Here is a 27,045-nt window from a genome sequence, read left to right as displayed (position 1 = left end):
ATCCATATCGCTATTATTTCTGGAATTTTAATGCTGGTACAATTTATAGCTTATCAAATGCAGTTACCTAAATTGCTGTTAGGAAAAGACAGTTTAACTGTCGCTTTTTAATTACGATATCATTTAATGTTGAGGCTGAGATGAGAGTCTTGCTGCAGATGACAAACACGAGTGTGTGAAGCCCTTCTGCAGGACAAAATGATGAGAAAGGGATTTAACTTGTGCTCTGTTAATACTAACATCATATATCGTGTATTATGATTTTGTGTCCGTCAGAAATGTTAGCTTTTGATGCATTGGTTGACATTGCATTAGATGGTAGCCCAGCACAAAGCTGTTTAGCATTGAAGAAAAAGCTAAATCTTCTATATGTGTGTAGGATGCAGAATTAGGAACCCATCTTCAATGAAATATATTCACTTTTAGTCTGATTTGCTCATGTATGGAAAAGTATTAGGGACATATGTGAAAAATATGTTTCTATTTCATCCTCAACGGTCATCAGACAATCTTAAGACCTATATGTATGACAAAACATACCAACATCTACAAAACTAAAATAAACTGACACAAAAAAAAGCAGCAGCAGTCACAACCTTGTGGGGTAACCAAATGTGATGACTTAGACTGTTATACTTTACCCCCAAGGTTATAGAACACTTCTCTTTCATGTATATTGCTGTTGAGGACCAGAAACTAACAAACTCACAAAGCAATTCTTAAAGTGATAATCTCTCATATTCTGAGCAAAAAGGCAGAACTCAGATACGTTTGAACCTGTAACCCTTAATCGTAAATGTGCAAACAAAACAGAAATGTAATGCATTCCATTTAAGATGACTTCCTAACTCTGCATTCTGCACAGCCGTTCAAAAACAATCGATACCTCCACACACACACTCCGATACAAAGAGAGACACTTGCAGCCGAGGATCTGAACAACCAGCATTTTATTGCATGTTTAGAATGCTCACGTCAGTCATCGCCACTGACTACAACAGAGTGGTCTGCATCAGACAGACGAGGAATGATGAGGAGGTTACAGACTGATGGAAGTGATGAGCAATAATATTTCTCTATAAAAAAAAGAAAGAAAATAAAATAAACTACAGAGTACATCTTCAAAGGAAAAACAGAAAGTAAGAGATAGAAAAGCTGCAGCGGGATGAGAGCACCGTGACAGCTCCTGCCCCCCCCCCCCCCTCTTCCTCCCTCCCCCTCTTTCTGGAGAGAGTGTGTGAGAGAGGGGGGCGATGACAGCGGGCTGGATGGTTGGTGAAGGATGAAACAATGGCGTTTTTTTTTTGCCAGCGTGTAATGTCGGGGATCTGATGCCACACGGCAGCAGTTTGCAGGGCGTCTGACCTTTGACCTGTCCGCTGTGCTTGGTTTGACTCATTTACAATGACCCTTTGAGATAAAAATATAAATATCTTGATGCCGAACAAAATACCTACATGACATGGATGAGAAGGACACATCTTTGATGCGTGCGTGAAATGAACGAAACAAAAAAGCATTTAACAATATTCTTTACATCTTGGCACTGCATATTTTTTTTTTACTTTTTCCTATTCATTTCATATAAAATATCATTAGATTGTTACACCCTTATATTATTACTGACCACTTAAAACATATTTCCCCCCCTCCCCCTTCTCTGTGACCCTGGGATTAGTCATGCAAGATATCTCCGTCTCGTAGAGGAAATATACCTGTGTGCCCTTTTTCTCAGAGCGGTAATCTCTAACATACAGCCACAGAAGGCAGTGGTTGGACCATCAAAAGGAAGTATCAAAAAACAGCTTCAACACAAAGAGGGAAAAATCTGTACAAAATGCTTAGGTCAATGATAACAGAGAAAAGTCTGTTTCTTCTATATTACAGTTTTAAAATCCAAAATGGGGGATAATCTCCCCCCCGGCCTGCCCAGATGTCTGCATGGATGATTTTTTTTTTTTTTTTTTTTTTAAAGCAAGGATTACAAAGTAAAATACATTTGCAGCACAGTTTTGCTATTCCAATACATACAGCAGTTTTTTTTCTCATAGCTATTTCATAGTTAATACAAAGCAGTCGCGATAAAGCAATAACACAAATCTTTTGATCTTAAAAAAAAAGAAAAAAGACACAGAGAGGAAGAGACTTTACCGACATGTATGTACAACCTAATATTGGAACGCCCTTAAAACAACCCATCATTACAGCGGAGGACAGTGACAGGAGGATGAACAAAAGGCCTGAGGTTTGGATTGGTTTGGCAAAAAATGATAATGAAAAAAGGATGAAACCTTTGATAAACAAACTCTAATTTCATTTTTTTTGTAGTTTTCTCTCTACAGTATCAGACTACACATGCAAGACACACAACTAAGTGCAACTGAGTGAAATGTTTATTTATTTTCCCTCATTTAATTGAATCATTCCCTATAGGTTTGAACTGAGGTATGCGTACAAATGTTTTTTTTCTCATGCTGTTATCTTTAGTAACGTCAAGCTACACATGCTGAGAATGTTTCTAATCTACCAGCGCTTCTCCTCCTTTTTCGATCCCAAACATGCAGCCAGATGAACGGGGAGGTTGGGGGGGGGCGGCGTGTGGATGAGCTCGGCTGTTCTCACGGTCCGAGCTGAAACTGACCCGTCCCACAGCTGCCTGGATATTAAATACTTCTGGAAACCACAGATTGCCCTTCTTTTAGTTTTTTACTTAATAAGCGGTGAAACAATAACAATACAAACTGCCATAAAGTACCTTGTACCCAGCTTATTAGTTGACAGGAGTGTTTTTTTTTTTTAATATAAAAAAAGTAATAAGAAACTGAACACAATCATAGCCAAAAATATGCTTAAAACCCCCCGAAAAAGTGGCTTACAATCATTTCAAAGGATACAAAATAAAGAAAAGAGAATCATAGCATGGTCCAGTTGAAGTATCTGTTTCACATTGTTCCCTAGCAAAGCTTTTTCCATTTACCGGTTTATTTTTCCTCGTCGATTTTACCCTCTATGTTGAAATCTCCTCACCGAAACGCTCCCTTTTTCCTCTCACTGGCCCAAAAAGACTAACGTTTTTCCTAATTTGGTCATCGCCCCGCTCCGTTTTGGTCACTGCAAACATTACTGCAGCCGTCCCTTTTCTTCACACCCCTTTGGTTTTTAATAATAAATGAAGGAAACACCAGTTTGAAGAGCATCCCCCCCCCCTCATTGATTCTTTCTAGAGGAGAGATATTTGGCCTTATCTGATATTGCATGGAACACACAACATTGACTTTGTAGTTTATCTTTGGTAGTCACAGAACAAGATATTAAACACATCAACAGAAAGAAAAAATAAACCAAAGAAAAATTATAATAATAAATAAAAAGTGGTTGATTGCAGTCTTGAAATTCATGGTCTAGTAGAGATCTACCTAAGCTGAAATCGCTGCATCACAATGAGGAATTGATTCAATGCTGCGGATTACAACAATTTTTGGGTGACATTGAACATCAAAGTATCCACATTTAAAATAAATGGCATGTACTGTATGTTTGGGCCCTTTACGATAGCTGTCAAAATGCTGGAATGTGCGACGTTTGGGTCTTATTGCAAGTCTTGGAAATTCTACATTTGATAAAAAATGAACATTTCATCCTCACTGAAACTGGTCATGCGCGGGATACAAATAAAACTACAGGGAATGCACGTTTATCATCAAGCACTGAATGGAATTACAGCGTGGAAAAAAAGACATGTCTGATTAACAATGGCAGGTTGTGTTCAGGAATCACAATTAGTTGGTCTAAATCATTATCTCTCCGGCGCACACCTGACATTTCCATCCTGCTTTGTATAAAAAAAAGAAAAACTGGTAAGTGATCAGAAATGGTGTTGCGGCTCGTCACGCTCTGCCGTGAGGGGCTGTTTTAAAGTGTAATTCCATAAGGATAAATCATAACCTGCATGATTTCTCTGTCATTCATTCGCATCTTAAATTAAACTTCATTGATGCGTGGAGAGAGCCTTCATTACGAGTAGTGCATTGCCAATGGACTTCATGAGCAGGTGGGGGGAGGGGCGGGCTACACATCGGAGTTTTCTTTCCCCTTTTTCTTTTTTTTTGAAGATTCGTGGAATAAATGACAGAAAAATACTACTCGGTTCGTGACATTCGGCTTCATGTGTGTGTATTTAAAGAAGAGAAAAAAATCATAAACATTCATCATCAAGTGCTGACCACACACAATCTCCACAGCATGGGCATGAGGTCTGATCAGTTTAAAGAAAAAGGAACATTGAAAATGGAAAAAGACACATCATGTTGATATTTTAGAACATCTTACCCCCCCTCCCGACAATAAAAACAACAAAAACACCCGAATAAAAACCCACCCGATGGAATCAAAGCGATGAGAAGTGTTGAAGGCAGTGACAATGAACACAAGTTGTTTACACACACACTGTGTAAATTAAACGTCAGTCACTCTCTCTCTCTCTGTGTGTGAGTCTGTGGTCAGATGTGTGAGAGAGGGAGAGAGAAAAGGGGGGAGACGACCCCCTCTTGCAGTCCGCTGAGTGCAGTCCGTCCTGGCTGCGCGGCGAATAAAGGTCTCTGACCCTGAACGCATCGCCCCCGTACCAAAGGAGTCCATCCCACACAGGAGTAGAAATGAAGTTTCACTTTTTAAGCTTTTAAATCAGAAGTAGAACTAAATCAGGAAAAAAAAGTGTGTGTGTTTTGTAATGGCACTAAAAAAGTGAACTGGGAGACACTTGAGCGCTGAGACTGCAGTTCAGTTTTTGTTATCTGCCGAGCGTTTTTTTCTGTCTCCCAGATTACCCAGACTGCCTCTGAGGCCCCGGGGAGGATGGAGGGTTGGGGGGGTGGTGGGAGGTGGGGCCCCTGCTAGCCTTACAGCATGTCGTCGTGGCCCTGTTCGTCGTCGTAGTCTCTATGGTGATCGAAATCCGGACTGTGATTGGCGGTCGTTACCAGGGAGAGGGGCCCTTCGTGGTCTTCTGGGTCCAGTGGTTCCTCCTTAATGTGATGCCTGCAGGAGGAAGAGCAGAGAGAAGATATGGCTCCAATTCTTTTTGTTTAATAACCCTTCAAAACGACAGAGACCTGATTCTGTTTATAGAGGAGGAAACAGGGGAACAAAAACAAACGTCTGGCTTCACTGAGAGCCTCGCTGGTGCTCGTGATAATTTTCTTTTGAGGTAGTCCCATCCCGGTAAAAAGCTGCTGGCTTTTTGTGGCAAGCGACAACAGGGTATTCACTTAGAATTGATAAATGAGGAAGATTAACAGCGTGAGTGGAGCGCAGGAGAGAATGGAGTCGGCCGTTGTCAGCCTCCTGGTGGCGGAGGATCAGTGGCGCGCTGTGTGTTCCCCTTCCTGCTCGTTAACATGCACAACCTGCGAGGCGGGTCTCCAGAGGACGACCCCGCGCCGGCTTCTATCATTAATCAACTTCAAGCAAACACAGCGACCAGACACCGGCGCTCTAAACTCCAGAATTAATGCATATTTTCAAGCGAGTGTCAATACGCGGGAAGAAAAGCGCTGGCAGGAGAGGCGCATTCGGCACAACACGGCGATAAGAAACAGAGCCCTTATGAGAATAATAACGCTGTCACTTGTAAACAAGGCAAAAACATGAGCCCCCCCCCCCCCATTCCTTTTACAGCTCACAGCCTGGGCAAAAGAGCCACTAAAGAGATGAGATCTGCCAAATTTTTCATTACACGAAACAGAGCAGGAGGGGGGAGAGGAGGCCTGGCGGTGGCAGAAAGCAGGACAAAAACACGTTATGAAAAGCTGCAGGGGATGTGGCGCTCTAACCCGCGAGAGGTGGAGGTAGAGAGGTGCCAGGAGGAGAGGTGGAGGTAGAGAGGTGCCAGGAGGAGAGGTGGAGGTAGAGAGGTGCCAGGAGGAGAGGTGGAGGTAGAGAGGTGCCAGGAGGAGAGGTGGAGGTAGAGAGGTGCCAGGAGGAGAGGTGGAGGTAGAGAGGTGCCAGGAGGAGAGGTGGAGGTAGAGAGGTGCCAGGAGGAGAGGTGGAGGTAGAGAGGTGCCAGGAGGAGAGGTGGAGGTAGAGAGGTGCCAGGAGGAGAGGTGGAGGTAGAGCGGTGTCAGGATAAAGCACCACGCTCATTTACTACCCCAACAAGGGACAGCGTTCTTCATCACCGGAGCCTAGCATTTGATTTGTTCACACCGGGACGTCTTGTGGGATTTGCAACCTTTTTTTGTCGTATGCTAACAAGCTAACTGACATGTTTTGATTGAGTTTAAAAAAAAAAAGAAGGGGGGAAAAAGTAAAGTCAGCTTTTAAAAAAAATCTAAATAAATCCACAAGTAACCCTACAAAGTGTCCTAGCATTTGATCGATCCAAACCGGGTCGGCGTGTGTCACATCTTGTGTTGTATGCTAACAGGCTAATTGACATATTTTGATTAGAGTTTTACAAAAAAAGGAAGGGGGGAAAAGTCAGCTTTTTAAAAAATTCTAAATAAATCCACAAGTAACCCTACGAAGTGTCCTAGCATTCGTTGATCCAAACCGGGTCGGTGCGTGTCACTTACAACGATTGTGTTGTATGCTAATGAGCTAACTGACAAAGGATGAAGGTTGAAAAGATAAAGTTAGCTTTTCTATCAAATTCACTCCACAAGTGCTTCAGGTCTGCCTCTGTGGCTGCTGGGAACTTGTTTTATTGTAAATATAACGCCATTGAAACCTAACCCTAACACCGGAGCATAGCATTTGATTCATCCACACTGCTAAGTCATTTACAACGATTGTGTCGTATGCTAACGAGCTAACTGACATACTTTTGTGTGAATTATAAAGAGGTTGGGGGGAAAGTAAAGTCAGCTTTTCTATCAGTTTCACATCAAAGTAACTCCACAAGTGCCTCAGGTCTGCCTGTGGCTGCGGGGCACACATGAAATTGTTATTATTATGCTATTGAACTGCATGCTGATTCCACACTTTGCTCATAATTAGCTTTCTGTGGATTCTCGTCTGAAGTGCTCTGGTTTCTGTTGGCGTTTAGAAGCTGCGTCAGGCGGCTGGCACACACGTGGAAAACACATGTTGGGACACGGTGAGCAGCGGCATGGACGTGTGTTTGGAAGTGTGTGAGCCAGGGCATCATGGTCATGAGTTATGGTGCTACTGTGTGCAGTGTTGGAGGAAGTAATCATAACCTTTACTCAAGTATAAGTACTGTGTAAATACTCTACAACTTAAAGTCTTGCATTCAGACCTAAGTTAAATTTCATAACAATAAAGCATTGTCAGGTTTTTACAGCCTTACCTCTGTATGGTTGCTCTCATTTCATCTCCTCATACACTGTTGGGTTGTTTATTCTATAGCAAGGCATCATCAATATGTTTTGTTCACTCTTGAAAAATAGATGTTTAATCTCAACGAGACTTTTACCGGGTTAAATAAAGGATATGTTTGTGAAAATTCTACTTTTTTCTGAATTTCTCAGGAAAAATACCTGGTTTTTCAGCAAGCTGTCACATTTTCCAGCTGATGCTATACATATTAAATACTAACACATTAACATACAATGAACCTTAATTAATTTGTTGTAAGTTTCTCATTTTGCACTGCACAGGAATGCTGTGCAAATATTTGATTTGAGAAGTAGGGAGTAGAGCATAAGAGTAGGTGTATAAAGTAGAATATGTGTCTCTAAGATGTAGTGGAGTATTAGGAGGCAATACATATAAAAGTACTAAATGCACAGTACTAGTACCTCAAGTTTTAGCTTAAGTACAGCACTTCACAGTCAATGTATTACATTCCACCACTGACTCTATATAACATATAAAGCGGGTATGTTTTAGTAATAAGAGAATAAAGTTCTTAAAAAGCTAAATAAAACAGGTTTAACTCATTTTGTGCTTGCATTAAGCTTATATACATAATTATGGATGTGTGTGTGAGCTGCCTGAAGACAGCACGGAGGGGCAGAGGGAGGAGCGTGGTGCCTTCAGGGCCCACACACCCATCCTGTCTCTGCTTTCCTGCTCCACAGCCACGCTCCCAGCTATGTTCTCAGTGATTAGGGATGGCACTTCCCTCCATTTGGCCAGGAGCTCATTACTGCACCTTTTTTTGTTTTCAGGCACAATTTCCCCTAAAGCTCAGACGTTTCAGGAGGCCATCCCCGAGCCGGTGGTCTGCGCCCACATCTGGAAACGATGCGGCGTGCGCTGTGTTATTTTAGGCTTCAAACTACTTAGCAGACACTCCTATACAACAAGTGAACGGGGAGCTGCGGTTTCCACGCCGACCGCAACTTTCCTACACGAGAATCTTGGACGATGTCCTCCAGACTAATTACGCTTTTGTGTTGTTGTTCTGTTTCGGCGTCTCCGAGGCGTTTACGATTGTGTCGGAGCCAGCAGCTCTGTCTCTCTGCGCTCTGGCATTTTGTAAATATTTTAACAAATTGGAATCATGGCCGGACTCAGACTGACACATAAAGGAGAGTTCATAAACTCGCTGTTTAAATAACTAAGGGGCTTACCTTCCTTTTCTTTCAAACATGGAATCAAATCATCAACAGGAATGTCTTGTTGTCAGTGAATGATAAAACAAATAGAGCTGCAGCGTATCTGCCTATTCTTTTCTTGATTAATTGATTAATCATTTGGGTTAAATATAGTACAAATATCCCTTCTAGTTTCTTCAAATGTCTTTTTTCTCAGTCCGAAACCCAAATATATTCGCTTGATTATGGGATAAAATACAGAAAAGCAAGAAATATTCATATTTGAGCAATTAGAAATGGCATTTCCTGACATTTAAGAAAGATAAAGGACTTTAACGATTAACAGGTTAGCAAAAAAAGCTTCCAATTACTTTTCTGGTGATCGTCTAAAAAACATTGAAGACATATTGGAATTATGTTGAGCCTGAACCAGACGGCAGGACACATAGAGGAGAGTTCATCAACCCATTGTTAAAATAACACAGGGGCTTTTCTTCCTTTCCTAAAAGGTGGAGTTTCCTCTTTCAGCGGGGCGGCCGGCTGCAGCTCTGGCCGTGACCCACACACACACACACACACACACACACACACACACACACACACACACACACACACACACACACACACACACACACACACACACACACACACACACACACACACACACACACACACACACACACACACACACACACACACACACACACACACACACACACACACACACACACACACACACACACACACACACACACACACACACACACACACACACACACACACACACACACACACACACACACACACACACACACACACACACACACACACACACACACACACACACACACACACGGAGGGGGGGCAGGTTGGGGGTGCCACTCACATAGCTGGCAGGGGCGAGCGTCCCGGGCTGCTGTCGCTGCCGTTGCTGTTTCCATGGTCCATCGCCCCGTTCATCTCCTCGCGGAAGGCGTGCGCCAGCGAGTGGAGGGTGGGACTCCCAATGGAACCAGTAGTGTATAGAGGTATGTTGTTTTCTGCCATTGAAGCCTGAAAAGCAAAGCCCGGGGCATTAGAATGTGAAGCGGAAGAGGCTTGTCAGCACTTTCTCAGCCGCCCATCACTTCTTTCACACCCCCTTCAAAAACAGAGGAGATTTTGTTCTCCTTCATAATGTTTTGAGTTCTGAGTGAGGCACAGTGGTGGTATGTACATTTACAAGTACTGTACATTATATACCTCACTGCATATGATTATATCTCATTATTTATACCTAAACGTATGTAATAATAGCACTATACAACTTTTAGCTCTACTTCTGGTCAGGTGATAAACTGCATGTTTTGGTCTCAGGACTCTTTTTAATGACAATTAAGTTGATGTTAGTATCTAATTTACAAATACCATGTACTTGTACCTTCATATTCTGAAGTGAAATCTGCAGATATTACTTACACAAGTTTATTTTAGTAAGTTTATAATTGCAGGACAATAAGGTTCATTGTCAGCTAATGTTATTTTATATAATCTGTGTTAAATCAGGGAGAAACTCATATATTTATAATATATATGATGATCTTATAGTATGTAATGGGTTATCTAGACAAAAAACTACCCTCATTTTTAAATAGGAGCTAAAAAAAGAACATCACAGAAATGTTAACCCGTAAAATGCAATATTTGCATTAATGCAGCATAGATAATAATCCAAAAACATCATATATATGTATTCCAACTGATATACACTTTTACTCAAGTTTCTGTACAGTGTAACTACAGTAAATGATCTGAGTTCTCTGAGCAGCTGAGGATGAGGTCAGTGCTGTGTTTACCTGGAAGGCAGCAGAGAGGGTGGGACCGTAGCCCAGGCTGGTCTGAATGTTCTTCACTAAGTTGGGACTTCTGCAGAGAGAAAAATCCAATTACAACCACAGACTCGTGTCTCACCTAGCATGCATTCCTCTGCTACGGTATCTTATTTCATAAGAGGAAATCAATGCACTTTGTATAAGTACTAAATACATTTACTGGTGTAGTAATGTAGCTTTTAAGATGTTCAATCACTTGACAATACCACACAACTGTCTTTGAGAAAATGGAATTGATGGAGGCAAAGCATGATACATGAACACACAAAAAAAGCATGATGGCAACACTGAGAGGAGGGAGGGGGGGCATGCAAGCGGGGACGGGGCCTCTGGAGTTTGGCAGGCGGAGGTGCTTACTGTACGTCAAAGTTCTCGTCAGCGGCGTGTTTCCGAGGCCGGCCTCTCTGAATGTGGCGGCCGCGCTTAAACTCCCCATCATCAACGGTCCAAAAGGACCCACACTCATCCTCTACTCTCACAAAGCACTTATGCAGGGAAAGGTTGGTGCGCACGGCACCCTGGGAAAGCAAACCAGCAGCAGCAGGAAGGGAGGCGAGGAGGGGAGGGTGGGGGGAGGCGGCCAGATGCAGATGCAGTGATTGACGAGACAGACAGATAGACAAGACACAGGAAAGGGGAGAGGGTCAAAATGAAAGCCATTGTGGGTTATGAGGCATCACCATGGGGGGGCCAAAGCAAGCGGACGTTACGGCACACAGATGACATGAGATGGAGCGTTTCCATAGAGACAGACGCTAGGTGGAGGCTGGAGGACCACAACCTACCCACTGATCTTTTGAGGCCGTCTCTTTTGGAACTCTAGTTCGTCGACTGTCCACACAGCCCCTTTTACGTTTTCTACTCGCACAAAACACTTGTGAAGACTAAGATTATGCCGGACTGCGTTCTGCAGTTGGTGTCAAACAGGAAGACAGGAGAGAGAAACAGAGGTTGCTATCAGTACAGGAAACTGCATGGGAGGAGAAATATCAAAGAGGACATCTTTTCTGGATGAAACCTGAAGGAAAACAATAAATACACCACAGTGTTATTGGCAGGAAACGGCCCTGAAGTTTCAAATGACTTAAACAACATAATATTTATCAGTATCCATGGCGATAGAGTTAATGACATCCTTCTTTCTTAAGTGCCCCTTTCTGATCAGAGAGATAGAGAAACTCAACACTTTATTCAGAGGATTTTCACCGACTAGAAAAAGGTTCTGGTAATTTCCCCTTTACAATGTGTGTGTGTGTGTGTGTGTGTGTGTGTGTGTGTGTGTGTGTGTGTGTGTGTGTGTGTGTGTGTGTGTGTGTGTGTGTGTGTGTGTGTGTGTGTGTGTGTGTGTGTGTGTGTGTGTGTGAGAGAGAGAGAGCTGTGGAATCCAGTGGCTGTAACACACGATGTGCCCCTATGGAAGGACTGTCAGCGAGTGTGAGAGCAGGCTGCTGGTAGTGTGTGTGTGTGTGTGTGTGTGTGTGTGTGTGTGTGTGTGTGTGTGTGTGTGTGTTAGCTTAGACTTCAAAGAGCTGTATCACTGACTGTTTAACATGGGCACTACGCTCCAAAAAAAAGTGGACCTTAATTAAATGTATTTTGTAAACCTTTAAGATGTAATTGTTTATTAATGTATTAGGTGGAACCTGTTCACAAAATACATTTAAATAAAGTTTTTAAAACGTTTTATTTTTCCGAGTGTAGTATTCACCTTTTATTAAGAATATGCCAGTATTTACAATTTGATATGTGTGATCAGCATATTCTGTTATCATATTTTAAATCTATTATTATTCAGAATGTTACTTTGGTGTAATACTATTTAGACATGTGGGATGTTATTACATTATTCAGCTTTCAAGACAAGGCTTTGCGTATTTTGAATACACAGCCTGTTTACAGCCAGTTCTGTGCTTTGTGTACAAACCACCGAGAGATGCACGACCAAAGGTAAAGCCTGCATTTCTGTTCTTAAAGAGGAACACACTTACTTTCAAGACGTTTATATCAACATGTGTTTAGATGTGTGCACATATTGCGACACAAACTTTCTCAAGAGGGGTGTTTGAAGGAGGGAGGAGGCAGGCTGTGTTCCCAAAGTCAAACAAATATGACACAAGTGGAAATACTCAGCAATAATTCCTGTTCTGAAAGCTGCACGGACTAAAGTCTTTTTATGGAATATAGACAACAAATCTGACTTCTGTCACTTTAAATCCACTCATTCCTGGTATTTGTTAAGTTGTTGTTTTATTTTGTGTGTGTGTGTGTGTGTGTGTGTGTATATATGTGTGTGTGTGTGTGTGTGTGAGTGTGTGTGTGTGTGTGTGTGTGTGGCCTGGCAGAAACAGAGTGTTCCTTCTGAAGTGTGTGTGAGAGGCTCAGCCAGGAGTCACTGGCAGAGCGCTGCTGTGTTAAACTAATGCCACCCACCACCAGAACATCCCAACATATTACAGGGAGACTTCTTTTCTCCCCCCCCCCCCTCTTTCTCTCTATTTTCCCCTCTTTTCTTTTCACAAGAATGCACATATTCCTGCTCTTTGGTTTTTCTATGTGGTTTCCTTTGTTGGTTTAAAGGGTGGGTCATTTGGACAGAATAAAGTGGAGCATTGTAAGGCTTCTGGTAAAGGACATTAGGGCGCTGGATATCATTTAATTCTCCACAACACGAACACAATGTCTCCTTCTCTCGGTCTGTCTGGTGTAAGGAAGTCGGGAGGAAAAGTCAAATTACCTTCCACGTCGCTGCGTTGCGTCTAAAATATGCAAACATTCGCGTGAACCAGTTGTAGACTTCGTTTAGTGTTAGCTGCTTTTCTGGAGATTCGAGGATTGCCTGGATGAGGGAACAGCGACAGAAGCAAACATTGAGCATCTTGCTCCCGTCACAAAGTGATCAATAATTCAGGTTTGTGTGTGTTCTCTTGAGGAAAACAGACAAACAGAAAGGAAACAAGCTGTGTAAAAGTGCTGAGAAGTCTCATGCACAGTCAATAACTGCAGATATGAATATATTGTTCCTTTGTGGGTAAATGAAGGGATAGTGGAAAACATTTCTCAGGCAGATTACAGGGCAGCAATTATGGCTCAGATTAATTTCTGAGATCCCAGATTACTGCGGCCCGGCGATAATTGACTGGCCATCTTAAAACAGGTCCATCCCTACTGTTGTGTGAAATGAATTTGGTAATAATCACAGAATTGCTTAATCAAATGCAATTGCCATATATGGCTGTTTTTTCTTGAAATGCTCTCATTTGAAGATGGGTAATCTGCCCCTCTGTCTAAATTGCATTTTAACAAGGAGAGAAATAAATCCAACAAATGTAGTTTTCTTGAATAGCTGTGTTTCTAAGCGGGGTGGAGGATGTTAAGAATACAACACTTTAAAAAGAAAGCACAAGCTCACCTGTCTTATTAGCGAAGCGTACGTGAACGGCGGTCTAACCTCTGCATTCATGTAAAACTCTTTGTTCTGACTGAGATCTGCACACAGGGAAGGAAGCATGGAATACAATGAGCAAGTGTCAACAGGAATGTCCCATCAGTGGATGATAATGCACATATTAGCATGATCACAGGTGTCTACTGTATGTGTGTATAATGTAGGGCTGCAACTCATCTGCCTATCATTTTCCTGAACAATCATTTGGTCCAGAATAGTGAAACATCCATCCCAGCCGCCTTAAAGGTCTTGAAAAAGGAAGACATTGTGTGAGGAGGACACGTCTCATCATTTGTTGATTTCAAGGTGGATTTCAATTTAATATTTCTATTAACACTCACATTTTTATTATCCATTATTGTGATAATTGTCATCCTTTGGTCTTCAACAAATAATGAAAACAGCAATAAAATGTCCCTCCTAGTGTCTCGAAGTCCACGGTGACTTCTTTATATGTCATGTTTTCATGTTTTGTACAAATATATTCACTTTAATATGATATGAAATAGAGTAAAGAAGGAAGTATACATTTAAGAGAAGCTAAAACAGCATTACCTGAAATGTTTTCATACAAATGGACTTGAACTATTAATACATTAGCTACAATTGATGCATGGTTGCAGCTCGAATTTACAGATACAATATCTATATGTGTCAGAATGAGAATCAGAATAGCTTCATTAGTCCCACAGAGGGGACATGTACATTGTTACAGCAGAAAACGAGCTTCATGTTACCTAAGAAGCATGCTAATGATCATAAAACAAGTGTGTGCACTGTACCTGGAGAGATGGGCATGTTGTATTTGTCTGAGTAGCGCCGCCGCATGGGGCCCACGCCGTGGAGGCTGTTGGCGGTGATGACGGAGTGGGTCTGGGACAGCGGTGTGAGGGGGGCCGTGGGGGTGGTGGGGGTCTGGGGCAGGCTGAGGGGGGGCGAGGCTGAGTGGGCCGACTTGGACAGTGTGACGTTGGACACCAAGTTGAGCTGGAAGATGGAAAACAAACGCAGACAGGAGTTAGACCTCTCGTGAGCTCCGTCGCCTCATTGGCTGAGCAGATCTCCTCTGTTATCGCAGAGATGATCCATGAACGTTTGGGAAACAACCCTCCAGCCTCCGACATTCTTCCCGCTCTGCTCTCTGATTCCCAGCTTCACCTGAGCTTTTGAAAGATCATCCATAACATTCATCTGTTTGCAATTTATATATATCAATATTCCAATTACTTGTATATAGACTATTCTGCACAATTTCTATTATATTTTATGTTATTTTATTGACTTGCACTATTATCTGTTTTACTGTGTTGCAGTGTTGGAGGAGCTTGTGACCTAAGAATGTCATTGTCATAACTACACTGTAGCTATCTACACATGACAATAAAAGCCTTGCATCCTTGAATGTGTCCCTCTTGTCCTGTGTTTGGGGTCCGCGGCTTGGTGACCACCGGTGAAGGTTTGGAGCAGAGAAGACGTAATGGCTGTGAAAAACGATTCTCACCTCCCTACCTACCGCTGAGCCGCCCCGCTAATAAGGCAGCCAGAGGAGGAAGCCAATCTGGGCTAATTACGAGCTGGGATTGTATTGTGAGGACTCTAATTAGGAGCTGCTTATGGAGGTGATCTGATGATTAACTGCTGTCTCTAAATGACCTCCATCACCGGGCCGTGGAGAAGACGATGGACAGAGAATATTTGCTTTACCCACGGAGGCCTGTGTGTGTTTTGAATAAAGGAGAAGGCGGGACTTAAGTAATAATGGCTACAAGGTTAACTAATTATGTCTCCGTAAGGTACAGCATGGCTTCCAGCAGCTGCCTCCACACACTGCAGTCAAGTCAAGTGGAAAATTCAAGCCTGACCCCCCCCCCCCCATTAATTGGCAGGAAAACTAATGACACATATACATATTCCCGCAAAATTGTTCTAATTGCTAATTTGCCGAAGGAGGCCAGCATCCAAATGAAACATGACTTCAGACTGTGAGGAAGAGGATGCGGAGTGTTGGGAGGACACGACTCATCTCTGACGTCATGTGTTGATTACGAGTCTGATTGGTGCTCAAGACGTCTATGACCTTATTAATATTCATATTAGCACTCATTAGCAACAGGTATATTTAACATAAGAAATAGCAGATCTCAGGCGGAAGGGATGTCATTTATTTCCTTATATTTTGCAACTAACAATTATTCTCATTAACGATTATTGTGCCAATGATTTTCTAGAATTATATATTAATATTTGAGTGTATAATATATATATATTATATCATTTCAAAAGTAATTTTTATAGTACAATTAATGAAAAATGTCCATCCAAGTTTCTCAAAGATCAGCTTTAAATGTCATGATTTGTCAGCCAAACCTTAAATATATTCAATTTATTCTGATATAAAATCAAAACAATGAACTTGTAATGGCTAAAAATGGCATTTTCTGACAGTTTTGAATAAAAAAATCTATAAAACTTTTTACGTCACATGAAATACCTTAATGAACGATGAAGTTGCAACTGCTCCAACTATAATGAGTGAATTGTGTTTTCTCAAATCCCTCTTTAACAGACGTGTGTCCAGTTCCTGAACGGCAGCTTTCTGGCAGAGTCGGCCCAAATCATTTGGATTACTGCTGGGACGCACAGACGCTCCATCCTCAGCAACAGTAGCAGGAGACGTGTTATTCTAAATCACGGACTAAATAAATCACACTTGGGCTCGCGTGTTTCTGACACAATGCTATCAATAGAACGGGGCTTTGCGGTGTTGACTTCTCTTCCTGTGGATTAGCGGGCTTTGTTTCATGTTTCATCCATATTCCCTGGCCATAAACACAGAGAGGCTTCAACAATAGGCCAGACAGGCTGGTAATAGCCTCGCCTTTGTTTGCCTCGCCATTTGGGCTCACTCCAGTGCGTGGACAAAATGAGACTTCAGACTGAAATTAATTAAATGGTAATTGGTGATCTAATTATACTGGCTTTGACTCGGCAAGCTGCTAAAGAAAATAAACAAAAAGTCCCTCCTTAATTATGTATGGCATAAAAGGTCAGATTTCTGACAAGAATGCTTAGTGACACCGAGTGCAGACACCCACACACCCACACTCACAGGCAAATACAAACACACACACAGGCAAATACACACACACACACACACACACACACACACACACACACACACACACACACAGGCAAATACACACACACACACACATACACACACACACACACACACACACACACACACACACACAGGAACACGCAATGCTAATGTGGCACATTTTGTTTTGATCTTCCCCCGCTTCCCCGTCCACCTCAGAAGAACAAAAATGAATCCCATTCATTTGACGGCGTGCATGCACAGTATCACTTTGTTTGTCTTTAATTATGAGTACATGGAAACCAGCTACTCTGCTATGACAGTTGGCTACTTATACACGGCTGTATTAAACGCAGAAACGGCAGGAAAGCAGCAATTACTGGAAGAACACAATTGTTTCTTCAGAGCTGCTTCCTTCAGAGGACATTTTTATTCAAAGCAGGCGTTCTCTTTTTCTTTGGTGCTCCTGCAATCTCACTAAAACCCCACGGAGGCCCTGACCTGCGAGAGTCCGCCGCTCACCCAGACATATTTATCATAGCATTTCAGGGGCAGCTCGCAGCAGCAGGCAAAAGGGGAGTCTATTTATTTGAATACAAACCCCAGCTTGCCCCCTTGAGAGTGAGAACGCTGGGGGGGAGGAGAGGGAGTGAACTCAAGATGCTATCTGCCGCTCCGGCCCACTTTTCATATACAAATGTCCCCCGTGTCAGAGCCCCTCGTTCTGCACTCTAATCTACAGCATCAGCGTGTGTGACACAGCTTCAACAGGCAGCCTTTTGTCGTCCCCATCCCCTCTCTGACTGTAAAGGACTCCTCCTGTGCATGTGTGTGGTTTGAGATTCACACCCTGCAGTATAATGATCACTGTCATGCAGACTAACTGATGGCGGTGCTGAGGCCCCCTTCTTCTTAAACATGACAAAATAGCGCAGACACTTACATGCCATATGTTAAGCCCTCGCCCCTATAGGATGGGGATTAGTCAGCAGGCTTTATGGCGTGGCGTATATTAAGAGTGATAAGCATGATGTGAGCAATGTGACAAGGAGAAAATAAATGGATCTGCTTGTACGTTTATTCAGAATATGTGGTTCACTTGCAGGGAATGCAGGGGTAACACCAACAGGGCTACCATTATACTGTTGATTCATCTGCAGATTATTTTCTCTGTTTCCTAATCGTTTGGTCTATAAAATGTCAGTTAAAAACCAAAGATATTGACTTTAACGTGATATTAAACCAATCTAAAGCAACACATGTCAATACTTGAGGGGCTGGAACAGCATTTTCTACTATTTTGCATGAAGTTAACATCCATTAATAATCAAAACAGTTCATACTGAGTCATTTGTTGTCTGTAAGTTGTTAAATTGACTTATTTAAGTAAAACATTTTGTTTTATCATCTCATCCTGCAAGATATATGTTCGTACACTTAGTTCACTCAACCAGCCTTTTAGATAAAAGATTATGAGAAAAACAATGACGCATAAAAACACACATTAGGTTAATATTACATATCTTTTAAACAATGCTAATGGTGTTTTTTTTTGTTTTTTAACTGTATATGAGTATTCAATTGTTTTTAGAGGAGTATGCTTTGTAATTGAATTTTTGTTCAAATAAGATAGGTATAATAATATAATAAATGTTCCTGTCATTTGACGTTATCAAGCTGGAAATGTACTTTAATGTTGACAAAGTGCTACAAAATAAAGAGCATATTTTGTGTATTTATTAGAGATAGCGCGTGTGATGTGACTGTATTTCCGTCTCCCCTCCCTCCGCCTCTCTGAAGCTGTTACAGCAGCTCCAGTTCATCACAGCCTCCAAATTGAATCTCGGATGTCAGCAGATGTGCTCCGAAACAATATTTACTGCCTCCCTCAAGAGAACAGCTGTTTTTATTTAGCAGATAAATAAGAAGATGGAGGAAGGGATTAATGAATACATGTGTGCCAATTAAGACAAACAAAAGGATGGAGGAGGGGGGGGGGGGGGGGGGGGGGAGACAGATAGAGGAGGAATGACAGGGCTCACCGGCTGTGGGGTGTTTTTGGGCTCCGTGGACTTGACGTGAAGGTGCGTCATCATCGCTTGCAGACGCTCTTTGTCTTTCGCTAGCTGTAATGAGGACAGACAGCACATTACATTTGATATATATATATATATAAATGTATTTATTAGGATATACCCCTTGAGATGCACCATGTCGTTTTCAAGGGGGTCCCGACAAAAGCAACGTCTTGAACAAAATGACAGAAAGCTAAGCATGACACACAAGACAAACCAGTCTGTTAAGTACAAATCATGAATACAATCATTCCACTTTGATAGACAGTAGCGTCTAATAGGTCAGTTTCATCAATAACAATGAATTGAACAAAAATAAGATACACAAATCTATATTAATTACAAATATAAATCCCCTTTAAAAAGACTGGAAGCTCCAAACACACTGTCCTTTACAGTGAGCAACATGGTCCAGTTGTATTTAAAGTACTTTTGGAAGCCACAATTCAAGGTTACAAAGCATCCGAGGTCTCACTGCCAGGCCCTTTCTACCTGTCTGAAACTGTCTTAGCTGCCAGCTTACATTATGGTGAGGGGCTGCGTGCAGAGGAAGTGTGTGTCTGATAAAGCTCCATCTCCATCCCTCTGGATGAAACACCACCGGGGCGGAAAAACAGCACGGTGGTGCGGAGTAACGTCACAGAGACTCTCACTGTTTACGGTTAACATGCAGAACTCTTTAATACTCATTAACAGTCCATTTTGACTTCATGATGTGGTTTGAATGTGAACATGGCTGCTAAAATGTGGAATACATTAAACGTGATTCTAGCTGTATTTGCTCGACAAAAGATAATTAATAAAAATACACTTGAATGGGATCTTTGGTTGTCTTTTCCCCCTGTAAATCTACTAAATAAGTGCACTGGTCATTATGCCCCCTACTCTAATGGAATGACTCTTTCCATAAGTGCATTCCTAACACATGCAGATTCATCTTTCTTGCAGGAAAAGATAACGGTATTAAAAGCATTGATTATGAAGCGCTTTCTGAAATAAAAGAACCTCCCTGCTCCGAACACACACTCAGCTGCCCAGTGGTGTTTTATTGTTGGTGCCAAACAGTTAGAAGTCATAAATAACTTTAAAACCCAGAGAAATTCAAAATGTAATTATCTTCTCTACTTAGCCCCGGGCTCCTTCATATATCTTTTTCCCTGGCTGTCATGCATACATAACACATTTTTAATGACTGGTTACTTGCAAATGTACAAAATTATTTTCTTTTCTTTTTTTACACCACTGACCCTCCGTGACCGATATCTATGCGGACGCCGAGGGGAGTTTGCCGGACACTGAGGAAGTGTCAGGAGAAAGAAGACACATAAATATTTTGGGCCAAAACAAACGGAGAGACAATACCTGCAGCTCCAGCTGTTGTACGACCTGCATCTGCACCCGGCACTGGGCCGTGCTCCTGTCGTCCAGGGCGTGCTCATTGTTAAGATGCCTGGAAAACAAAAACAGGACGAAAAAGTCAGTTTGACTTCTGCAGTTTTTCACATGTGAAAAAGGCTGGTTTAACTCTTAAAAGGTTTCTGTACCCTGGGAGATACAGTCATTTGGCAGGCTGTACCCATATGTAAAATGGGTGTAAAAACAATGTAATTACGGTGTAATAACAATGTAATAACAGTGTTACATGGCTGTAATATAGGTCGAATAACAGTGTAATTACGGTGTAATAACAGTGTAACATGGATGTAATAGGGGTGTAATATTGCAGTTACTTGGGTGTAATATTGGTGTGATAATGCAGTAATATGGGTGTAAAAACAGTGTAACAGGGGTGTATTAATGTGTCATATAGGTGTAATAACACTGAAATATGGGTTTTATAACAGTGTGTGTAATGAAACAAATAGTAATCGATTAATTGTCTCAAATATTTATAGGTGAATGCCCATTTAAGGGTTATTACCGACATGATACTTCACATATAACATCAGCATACCCAGAATACTTCTCAACACACAGGAATAACACTTAATATGTCATACTTCAAGCTCACAGATAAGAGGAGTGATTGAAGAGTTATAAAGCTTTTTAATGCTATATATATGTATTCCCCCCTTTCTTTTGGCTTGTTGGATTTTTACCTATTTTTGTGCTAATTGTGTAATTAAGAGAATTCCAGTAGCCGAGACGCAGAGGACAACAGGACGAGGAGATGGGATCTGTCACCAACTTGAATTATGGATATAATTATGTGTGATTATTTCATACAGGGAGAGATGTTCTCTTTTCCTATAACTAATCTAAATAAGTAGCTCGCTGGGGTAGCAGACAGGGCTTTTTTTCTGTGATTTATATAAAATGGTGGAGATAAGGTTCACGAGTGAAGGAAATATGATTGGAGGAATTTTATCAGCCGCCGCATGAATTACTGTTTGAAAATGCTTATGCAGGGGCATTTCATTAATCATTTAATCATAATCCGAGCAGGATGTTTGAACTGATTTCACAAATACCCTTTCATTTCACTACTTCATTATGCTCGCTAATGGATCCAATATATTATATATATCATAAATTATATCACATCTTCGGTGACCATGTAGGTCACTGTCACCAGGCGTGGCGCCGGCGGAGGGGGAGAGGTGCGCTCGTCTTCTCCAAATGCACTTTTTCTCGTCATTTACTGCAAATCAAAAGATGGCCAGAGTCAACCTGTGAAGGCAGCGCGATGATGGATCTATAAATTCGACGCCGTTTGCTTTATGTACAGATAACACATTTGTGCGTCAGAAAACAGACACACGTGAAGGGAGAATTGATAGCGCTGCGCTTGAAATGTGAAGGTTTGTCGTATTTCCAACCTTGAAGGGAATGATTTAAATTTTTATGGGAAATGTGCTCACCCCCCCCCCCCCCCTTCGTTTTAAGGTTCTCCTATTGTGCTGCGATATACAGCACTTTGAAAGTTAATTATTGTGGCAAAATTAAAAATAGAAGGCATTTTAAAATAAAAGCATGAGTAATAACCCCCTCCTTTTTTACTTAAATCCATTCAGGCAATCCATTCAGTCAAATAAATGTAATTAAGTAGGTCGGAGAAAATGAAACCGGTAACATCTCAGGACATCTTACTACATTTCAAAGAAGAAAATAAAAGGTAAAGATGTTTTCGGCTTCAATTTAACTGGCACCGAGTGCATTTTCAATGAAGGCATGGCCTACGTGAGCAGCTTTGGAATTTCTCGTTCAGAGGAGACGTTTCCCCCCCGCTCCTTTTCATCCTTTGTTACATTCCACTTTATTTCTTCTAATGACACGGAGAGTCACAGTGCATAATTAATAGGAAATGAAATATTCAAATGGCCCTAATGCAGCCCTGAGAGGAGTGTCTGGACACGGGAGCAGGGGATTCGGGGGGGAGTTGACGCGGAGAGAGGCTATGAACGTTGGCATGTGTCACTTTCTGGACTTCAAATGAAGCCCCTTTTTAAAAGATCTCTGGCAGGATGACAGTCCCAGATGGAAATGGCCACAATAAAGCTCCCTAAATAGACACTCATGTAACAGAGGGCTTTTTACATATCAGTTAGTTTGCTTATCAATTCTTTTTCTTTGCTTTTACAGTTTCTAATGATTTATTATGGGCCCAGAGCTTCGAGCTGTCTCTGAGGACGGTTTGTCTTCCTCACTGTTTAAGGGCATTTTAAATGAAATGCACCCATCTTTACAGTAGTATTTACATTTAAAAAGCATTGTTTCTTATTATTTCAAAAAATTATTATCAAAAATGTAAAGTGTATCATTTTCTTACAGGTTTTCTGCTTTTTACACTATGTATTCTAATACATGTTTTTGACCATTTTTGTATTCGCATTTCCATTTTGAAGCAATAGACATTATACACATGTATTTTAAAGAAAGTATCAGACTTTCCCATTCCTTAATATTTTACCTTAATACTGGCTGCTACCTCATTATTTGTATATGTTAACTTCATTTTACCATGAATGCATTTTTTGTATTTTATGAACATGTACACACCTCTTTATCCAATATGTTTTCTTAAGTTAGTTTCGCCTTTTTACCTGCACTGTCCCTCTGCTGTATAACAATGCAAATGTCCCCGCTATGGGACAAATAAAGTATTTCTGAATCAGATTTTAAATTCTGCATGAGTCAGTTCTCATGTATTCGTCTGTGTGGAGGTGTTAGATGAGTTTCTGTGCTTTCAGCAGAGTGTTTGGCACTAGAGGGCACTGCAGTGTTTCCCTGGCTCTGACCTCTGACTGGACGCTCGAGAGAAGGGGTCCTGACCCCGTAAAAAAACACCCGAGCCTCTGCTATGAACTGCACCCCGCCCTTCTGTGCACCGAACCCCCCCCACACGTAAAACAGGAACAGGGATTCAGTGCTTTTTGTGTTTATCAAGATATTGCACGTAGGTATGTCATGTTTTCTTTAAAAGATAGAACAAATACACACACACAGTTTAAAACAACATTTCAGTCCAGTGTTAGTTGTTGCTGTTGGCATGCGGAGCTGAAATCTGGTTGACGTTAGAGTCCTTACCTTTCTCTGGTACACAGTGTTTTGCTCGCACGCACACACACACACACACACACACACACACACACACACACACACACACACACACACACACACACACACACACACACACACACACACACACACACACACACACACACACACACACACACACACACACACACACACACACACACACACACACACACACACACACACACACACACACACACACACACACACACACGCACACACACACACACACACACACACACACACACACACACACACACACACACACACACACACACACACACACACACACACACACACACACACACACACACACACACCATTTCTCCGAGGGACTTCTCTAAGAGCATTTTAATGCCTGATGTATTTCTTGTTTTTATTTTCTCAGTGTGTCTTGGAGGCCCGCAGTATCAGTTGCTGGTTTTTGGTTTTTCATGTGGAAGTGCTTAAGGGTTTGAGAGTTAACACCTTGGTGAGCCGCTCGCACTCTCGCCTGCTGTTAAACAAAGGCAGCTTTGTGGAGACTCCCCAAATGTTTTCTTAACATGTTCCAAGCAGTTTGAGCAGGCAACTAAAGTAAACAAGATGTTGCCATGATAAAACACTTGTAAAAACATGGCAGAGTGCACTTAGAGACTTTTCTGTGAAGGCAGAGCTGAATTTAATTCCCCTCTCTTCTATAAACAAAGGGTGAGGCGATGTCAGAATACAATAAATAGTGATGGATTTATGAGGGCGCTCCCTAAGCTGAAATATGTGTGTGATACGTGGTTTAATAACTACGTGTCACAGGATGTTTATTAAATAAACGGACTCTTTTCTCCTCTTGCACAGAAACGGCTCTGGATTGAATAACCTTTCCTTTCTAAAGAAAACCGCGCTCAAAGTGGATTTACGTCAATCAGAGGTGGAAGAAGTACTCGGATTATAAGTCAAAATAGCAACACTAAATTGTTAAAATACTCTTTGAGTAGTAAAAGACTAGCATGCAAAATGTTACATAGGTAAAAGTACAAGCATTATTATAAAAAGTACACCTGCCCAAAGACTGCAGATGGAAATATGCTACTAGCTAATATCTGGTATCTCTTCTCTCTTTGAGATGAATGTATTTTATGTAGAGGTGGAAAAAGTAGTCAGTTTAAGTAAAAGTAGAAATACTAGTGTTAAATACTCTGTTTCAAGTAAAGGTGCAGCATACAAAAGCATACTTAAGTAAAGGTACAAAAGTATAGTATATTCTTAAAGTACCAAAATGACTCATTGTGCGTAATGCCCCATTTTAAAATCACACATTTAAATTGACCTGACAGGTATATTAATCTATAATAGTACTTCATAATTCACATGTTGATTTCATTTTTGTGTTAATAATATGAACCTGAAATCAACTCAAATAAATGAAATGAGTAAAAACTACAATATTCTCTTATAAAGTGAAGCAGGAAATACTCAAGCAAAGTAAAAGTACTGTAGTAAATACTGTAGTAATAGTACTTTGTTATTTTCCACCGCTCACGTCGATAACGAAGATTCAGATGTTGACAAAGACAGAGCACGTTGTGCTTCCTGTGAGCGCTGCACCTTCCTCTGTCTGCGAGTGCTTGTTTTAGGATAATGGAATTGTGTCATATCTTGTTTAAAGTGCGACTAATCCGGGGTGACAGTGAGCCATTGATCTGCTTCCACAATGCAGAGGTTTTCATCCTCTCCGTAACCATGGCGCTGTTATGTGCTGGATTACCTCCTGCACACAGGATGATCAGTGGAGCGTCGGTGTGACTCAGTCGGAGAAACATGGCGACAACAAAGGGCCGGTGTCAGGGTTCAACCTGTTACCCTGCTCACTCTGAGGAGATGGGGGGGGGGGGGGGGCTTCTGAGGTACATTATGAGGGTAGGGGGAAATGGAGAATCATATCTACTAAGACTCTGAATCCATTTACAACTTCCTAAAAGCGATTTAAATACAAAATAACCTTGATAGTGCTTCTCATAGAGGGTAATCTTAAAGAACATGTCAAAGTTGCATTATTGTGTGTTTTTATTGTGTATTTTTTTGTTGTTGCATAATTTACTTTGGAAATTGGTAGGTTTTTGAAAAAATAAAAAGACAGCTTTGACCTAAGAACTGCATTTTTGTAACGAGCACCATTTGTATTTGTTTACCATTTTATTTAATTCATTGAGCATGTTAGTATGTAAGTGACTTAGAAGTACTAAAATCTGTTTAGGAAACATCTATGTATAAATACATGTTACCTTTTGTATCTGGTTTGCCTTTATATATTCAAATAAATGTAGTATTAGTCTCAGTTTTTATAGTTTTTTCAAATGTGAACACTTCCTAATCTTTTCAACACTTTACTCCGCTTTACTGCCATAGTTTCCCACACTGCCTTGTCCTGCAGATCAACAGATTATTGTTGAAATGATTCATGACATAGCAAAGTGTTCAGACTCCTATTGTACATGTTTAACTTGAACACAGCGTGGTGGGCCTTTGATAAAATAAGCAACACTGTAAACCAAGAGTCTGAGAAGTAAAGTATTAGAAAGAGAAAGGAGAGAGTAAGACAAACAAAGCAGTGAGAGAAAGACAGAAAGAGCTGAGCCAGGCACACACACACACACACACACACACACACACACACACACACACACACACACACACACACACACACACACACACACACACACACACACACACACACACACACACACACACACACACACACACACACACACACACACACACACACACACACACACACACACACACACACACACACACACACACACACACACACACACACACACACACACACACACACACACACACACACACACACACACACACACACACACACACACACACACACACACACACACACACACACACACCAATCATCTGTCCGTCCAGTGACAAGGGCAAACATGCAGAGCGCCCTAAGTGTGGGCTGCTGCAGATAAACATCCTACCGTTGTTTGTTTGGGAAAAACGGCCCCTGTCACCATGGGAACTGCACTTATCACAGGAATTAGAGGCCCATGCGGTTCTCAGAAGGAGACCCCGGCACAGTGCAGAGAGAGGGCCAGGCACACACAGGCACCGCACTGAGGAAAAACAACCGGCTGCACCTGTAGTGCCTGGAGTCCCCGGGGGTCACTAAACATGCAATCGTGGACAAACAAACTGCGGTAGAAAACATCGGTCAGAGACTTTTACTTACTTTAGGAATGAATAGAAATCGTCGAACACCGCCTCACATCCAGGCCATTTGCAAACTCCATGACCGTAGAGAGGGTGGCTGTGGTGGGAATGGTCTTCATGCGTGGATCTGCAAGTCACAGAAAGAGACAGATTTAGATTCTAAAATCATTTGTAAAGTTTTCAAATAAAAGTGGAATTAAACAGATAAGTCAAAAGAGGACATCTTCTGCTCGTGTTCAGGTTCATATTAGTATGTTGTGCCTCTACTGTGACAAACTTAACATCTCGATATATAGTCAAATGT

The 27,045-nt window shown here is 41.6% G+C and overlaps 1 protein-coding gene across 18 annotated transcripts in view; it reads right to left on the bottom strand.

Annotated features, from left to right (window-relative positions):
• Positions 1-932: 932 nt before the first annotated feature.
• Positions 933-27,045, bottom strand: part of foxp1b (forkhead box P1b) — a 210,224-nt gene continuing 184,111 nt past the window's right edge. For 13 of the 18 annotated variants that reach the window (XM_034212290.1, XM_034212288.1, XM_034212295.1 and 10 more), the window contains 10 exons: positions 26,761-26,868; positions 20,355-20,442; positions 18,960-19,043; positions 14,600-14,804; positions 13,782-13,858; positions 13,107-13,208; positions 10,730-10,890; positions 10,337-10,406; positions 9,388-9,554; positions 933-5,037 (listed from right to left, as the gene is read on the bottom strand). In XM_034212290.1, coding sequence (XP_034068181.1) covers positions 4,899-5,037; positions 9,388-9,554; positions 10,337-10,406; positions 10,730-10,890; positions 13,107-13,208; positions 13,782-13,858; positions 14,600-14,804; positions 18,960-19,043; positions 20,355-20,442; positions 26,761-26,868 — 1,201 coding nt within the window. In that variant the 3' untranslated portion in view covers positions 933-4,898. Of the gene's footprint in view, positions 5,038-9,387; positions 9,555-10,336; positions 10,407-10,729; positions 10,891-11,157; positions 11,280-13,106; positions 13,209-13,781; positions 13,859-14,599; positions 14,805-18,959; positions 19,044-20,354; positions 20,443-26,760; positions 26,869-27,045 lie in introns of those variants that run through there. The other 5 variants (XM_034212298.1, XM_034212297.1, XM_034212304.1 and 2 more) reach the window with 2 other exon arrangements.

Source organism: Gymnodraco acuticeps, unplaced genomic scaffold (genome assembly GCF_902827175.1).
Source record: "Gymnodraco acuticeps unplaced genomic scaffold, fGymAcu1.1, whole genome shotgun sequence".
In the NCBI taxonomy this organism is placed as follows: domain Eukaryota; kingdom Metazoa; phylum Chordata; class Actinopteri; order Perciformes; family Bathydraconidae; genus Gymnodraco; species Gymnodraco acuticeps.
Note: the sequence above shows the minus strand (reverse complement) of the source record. Positions and strands in the feature narration are given on the sequence as shown.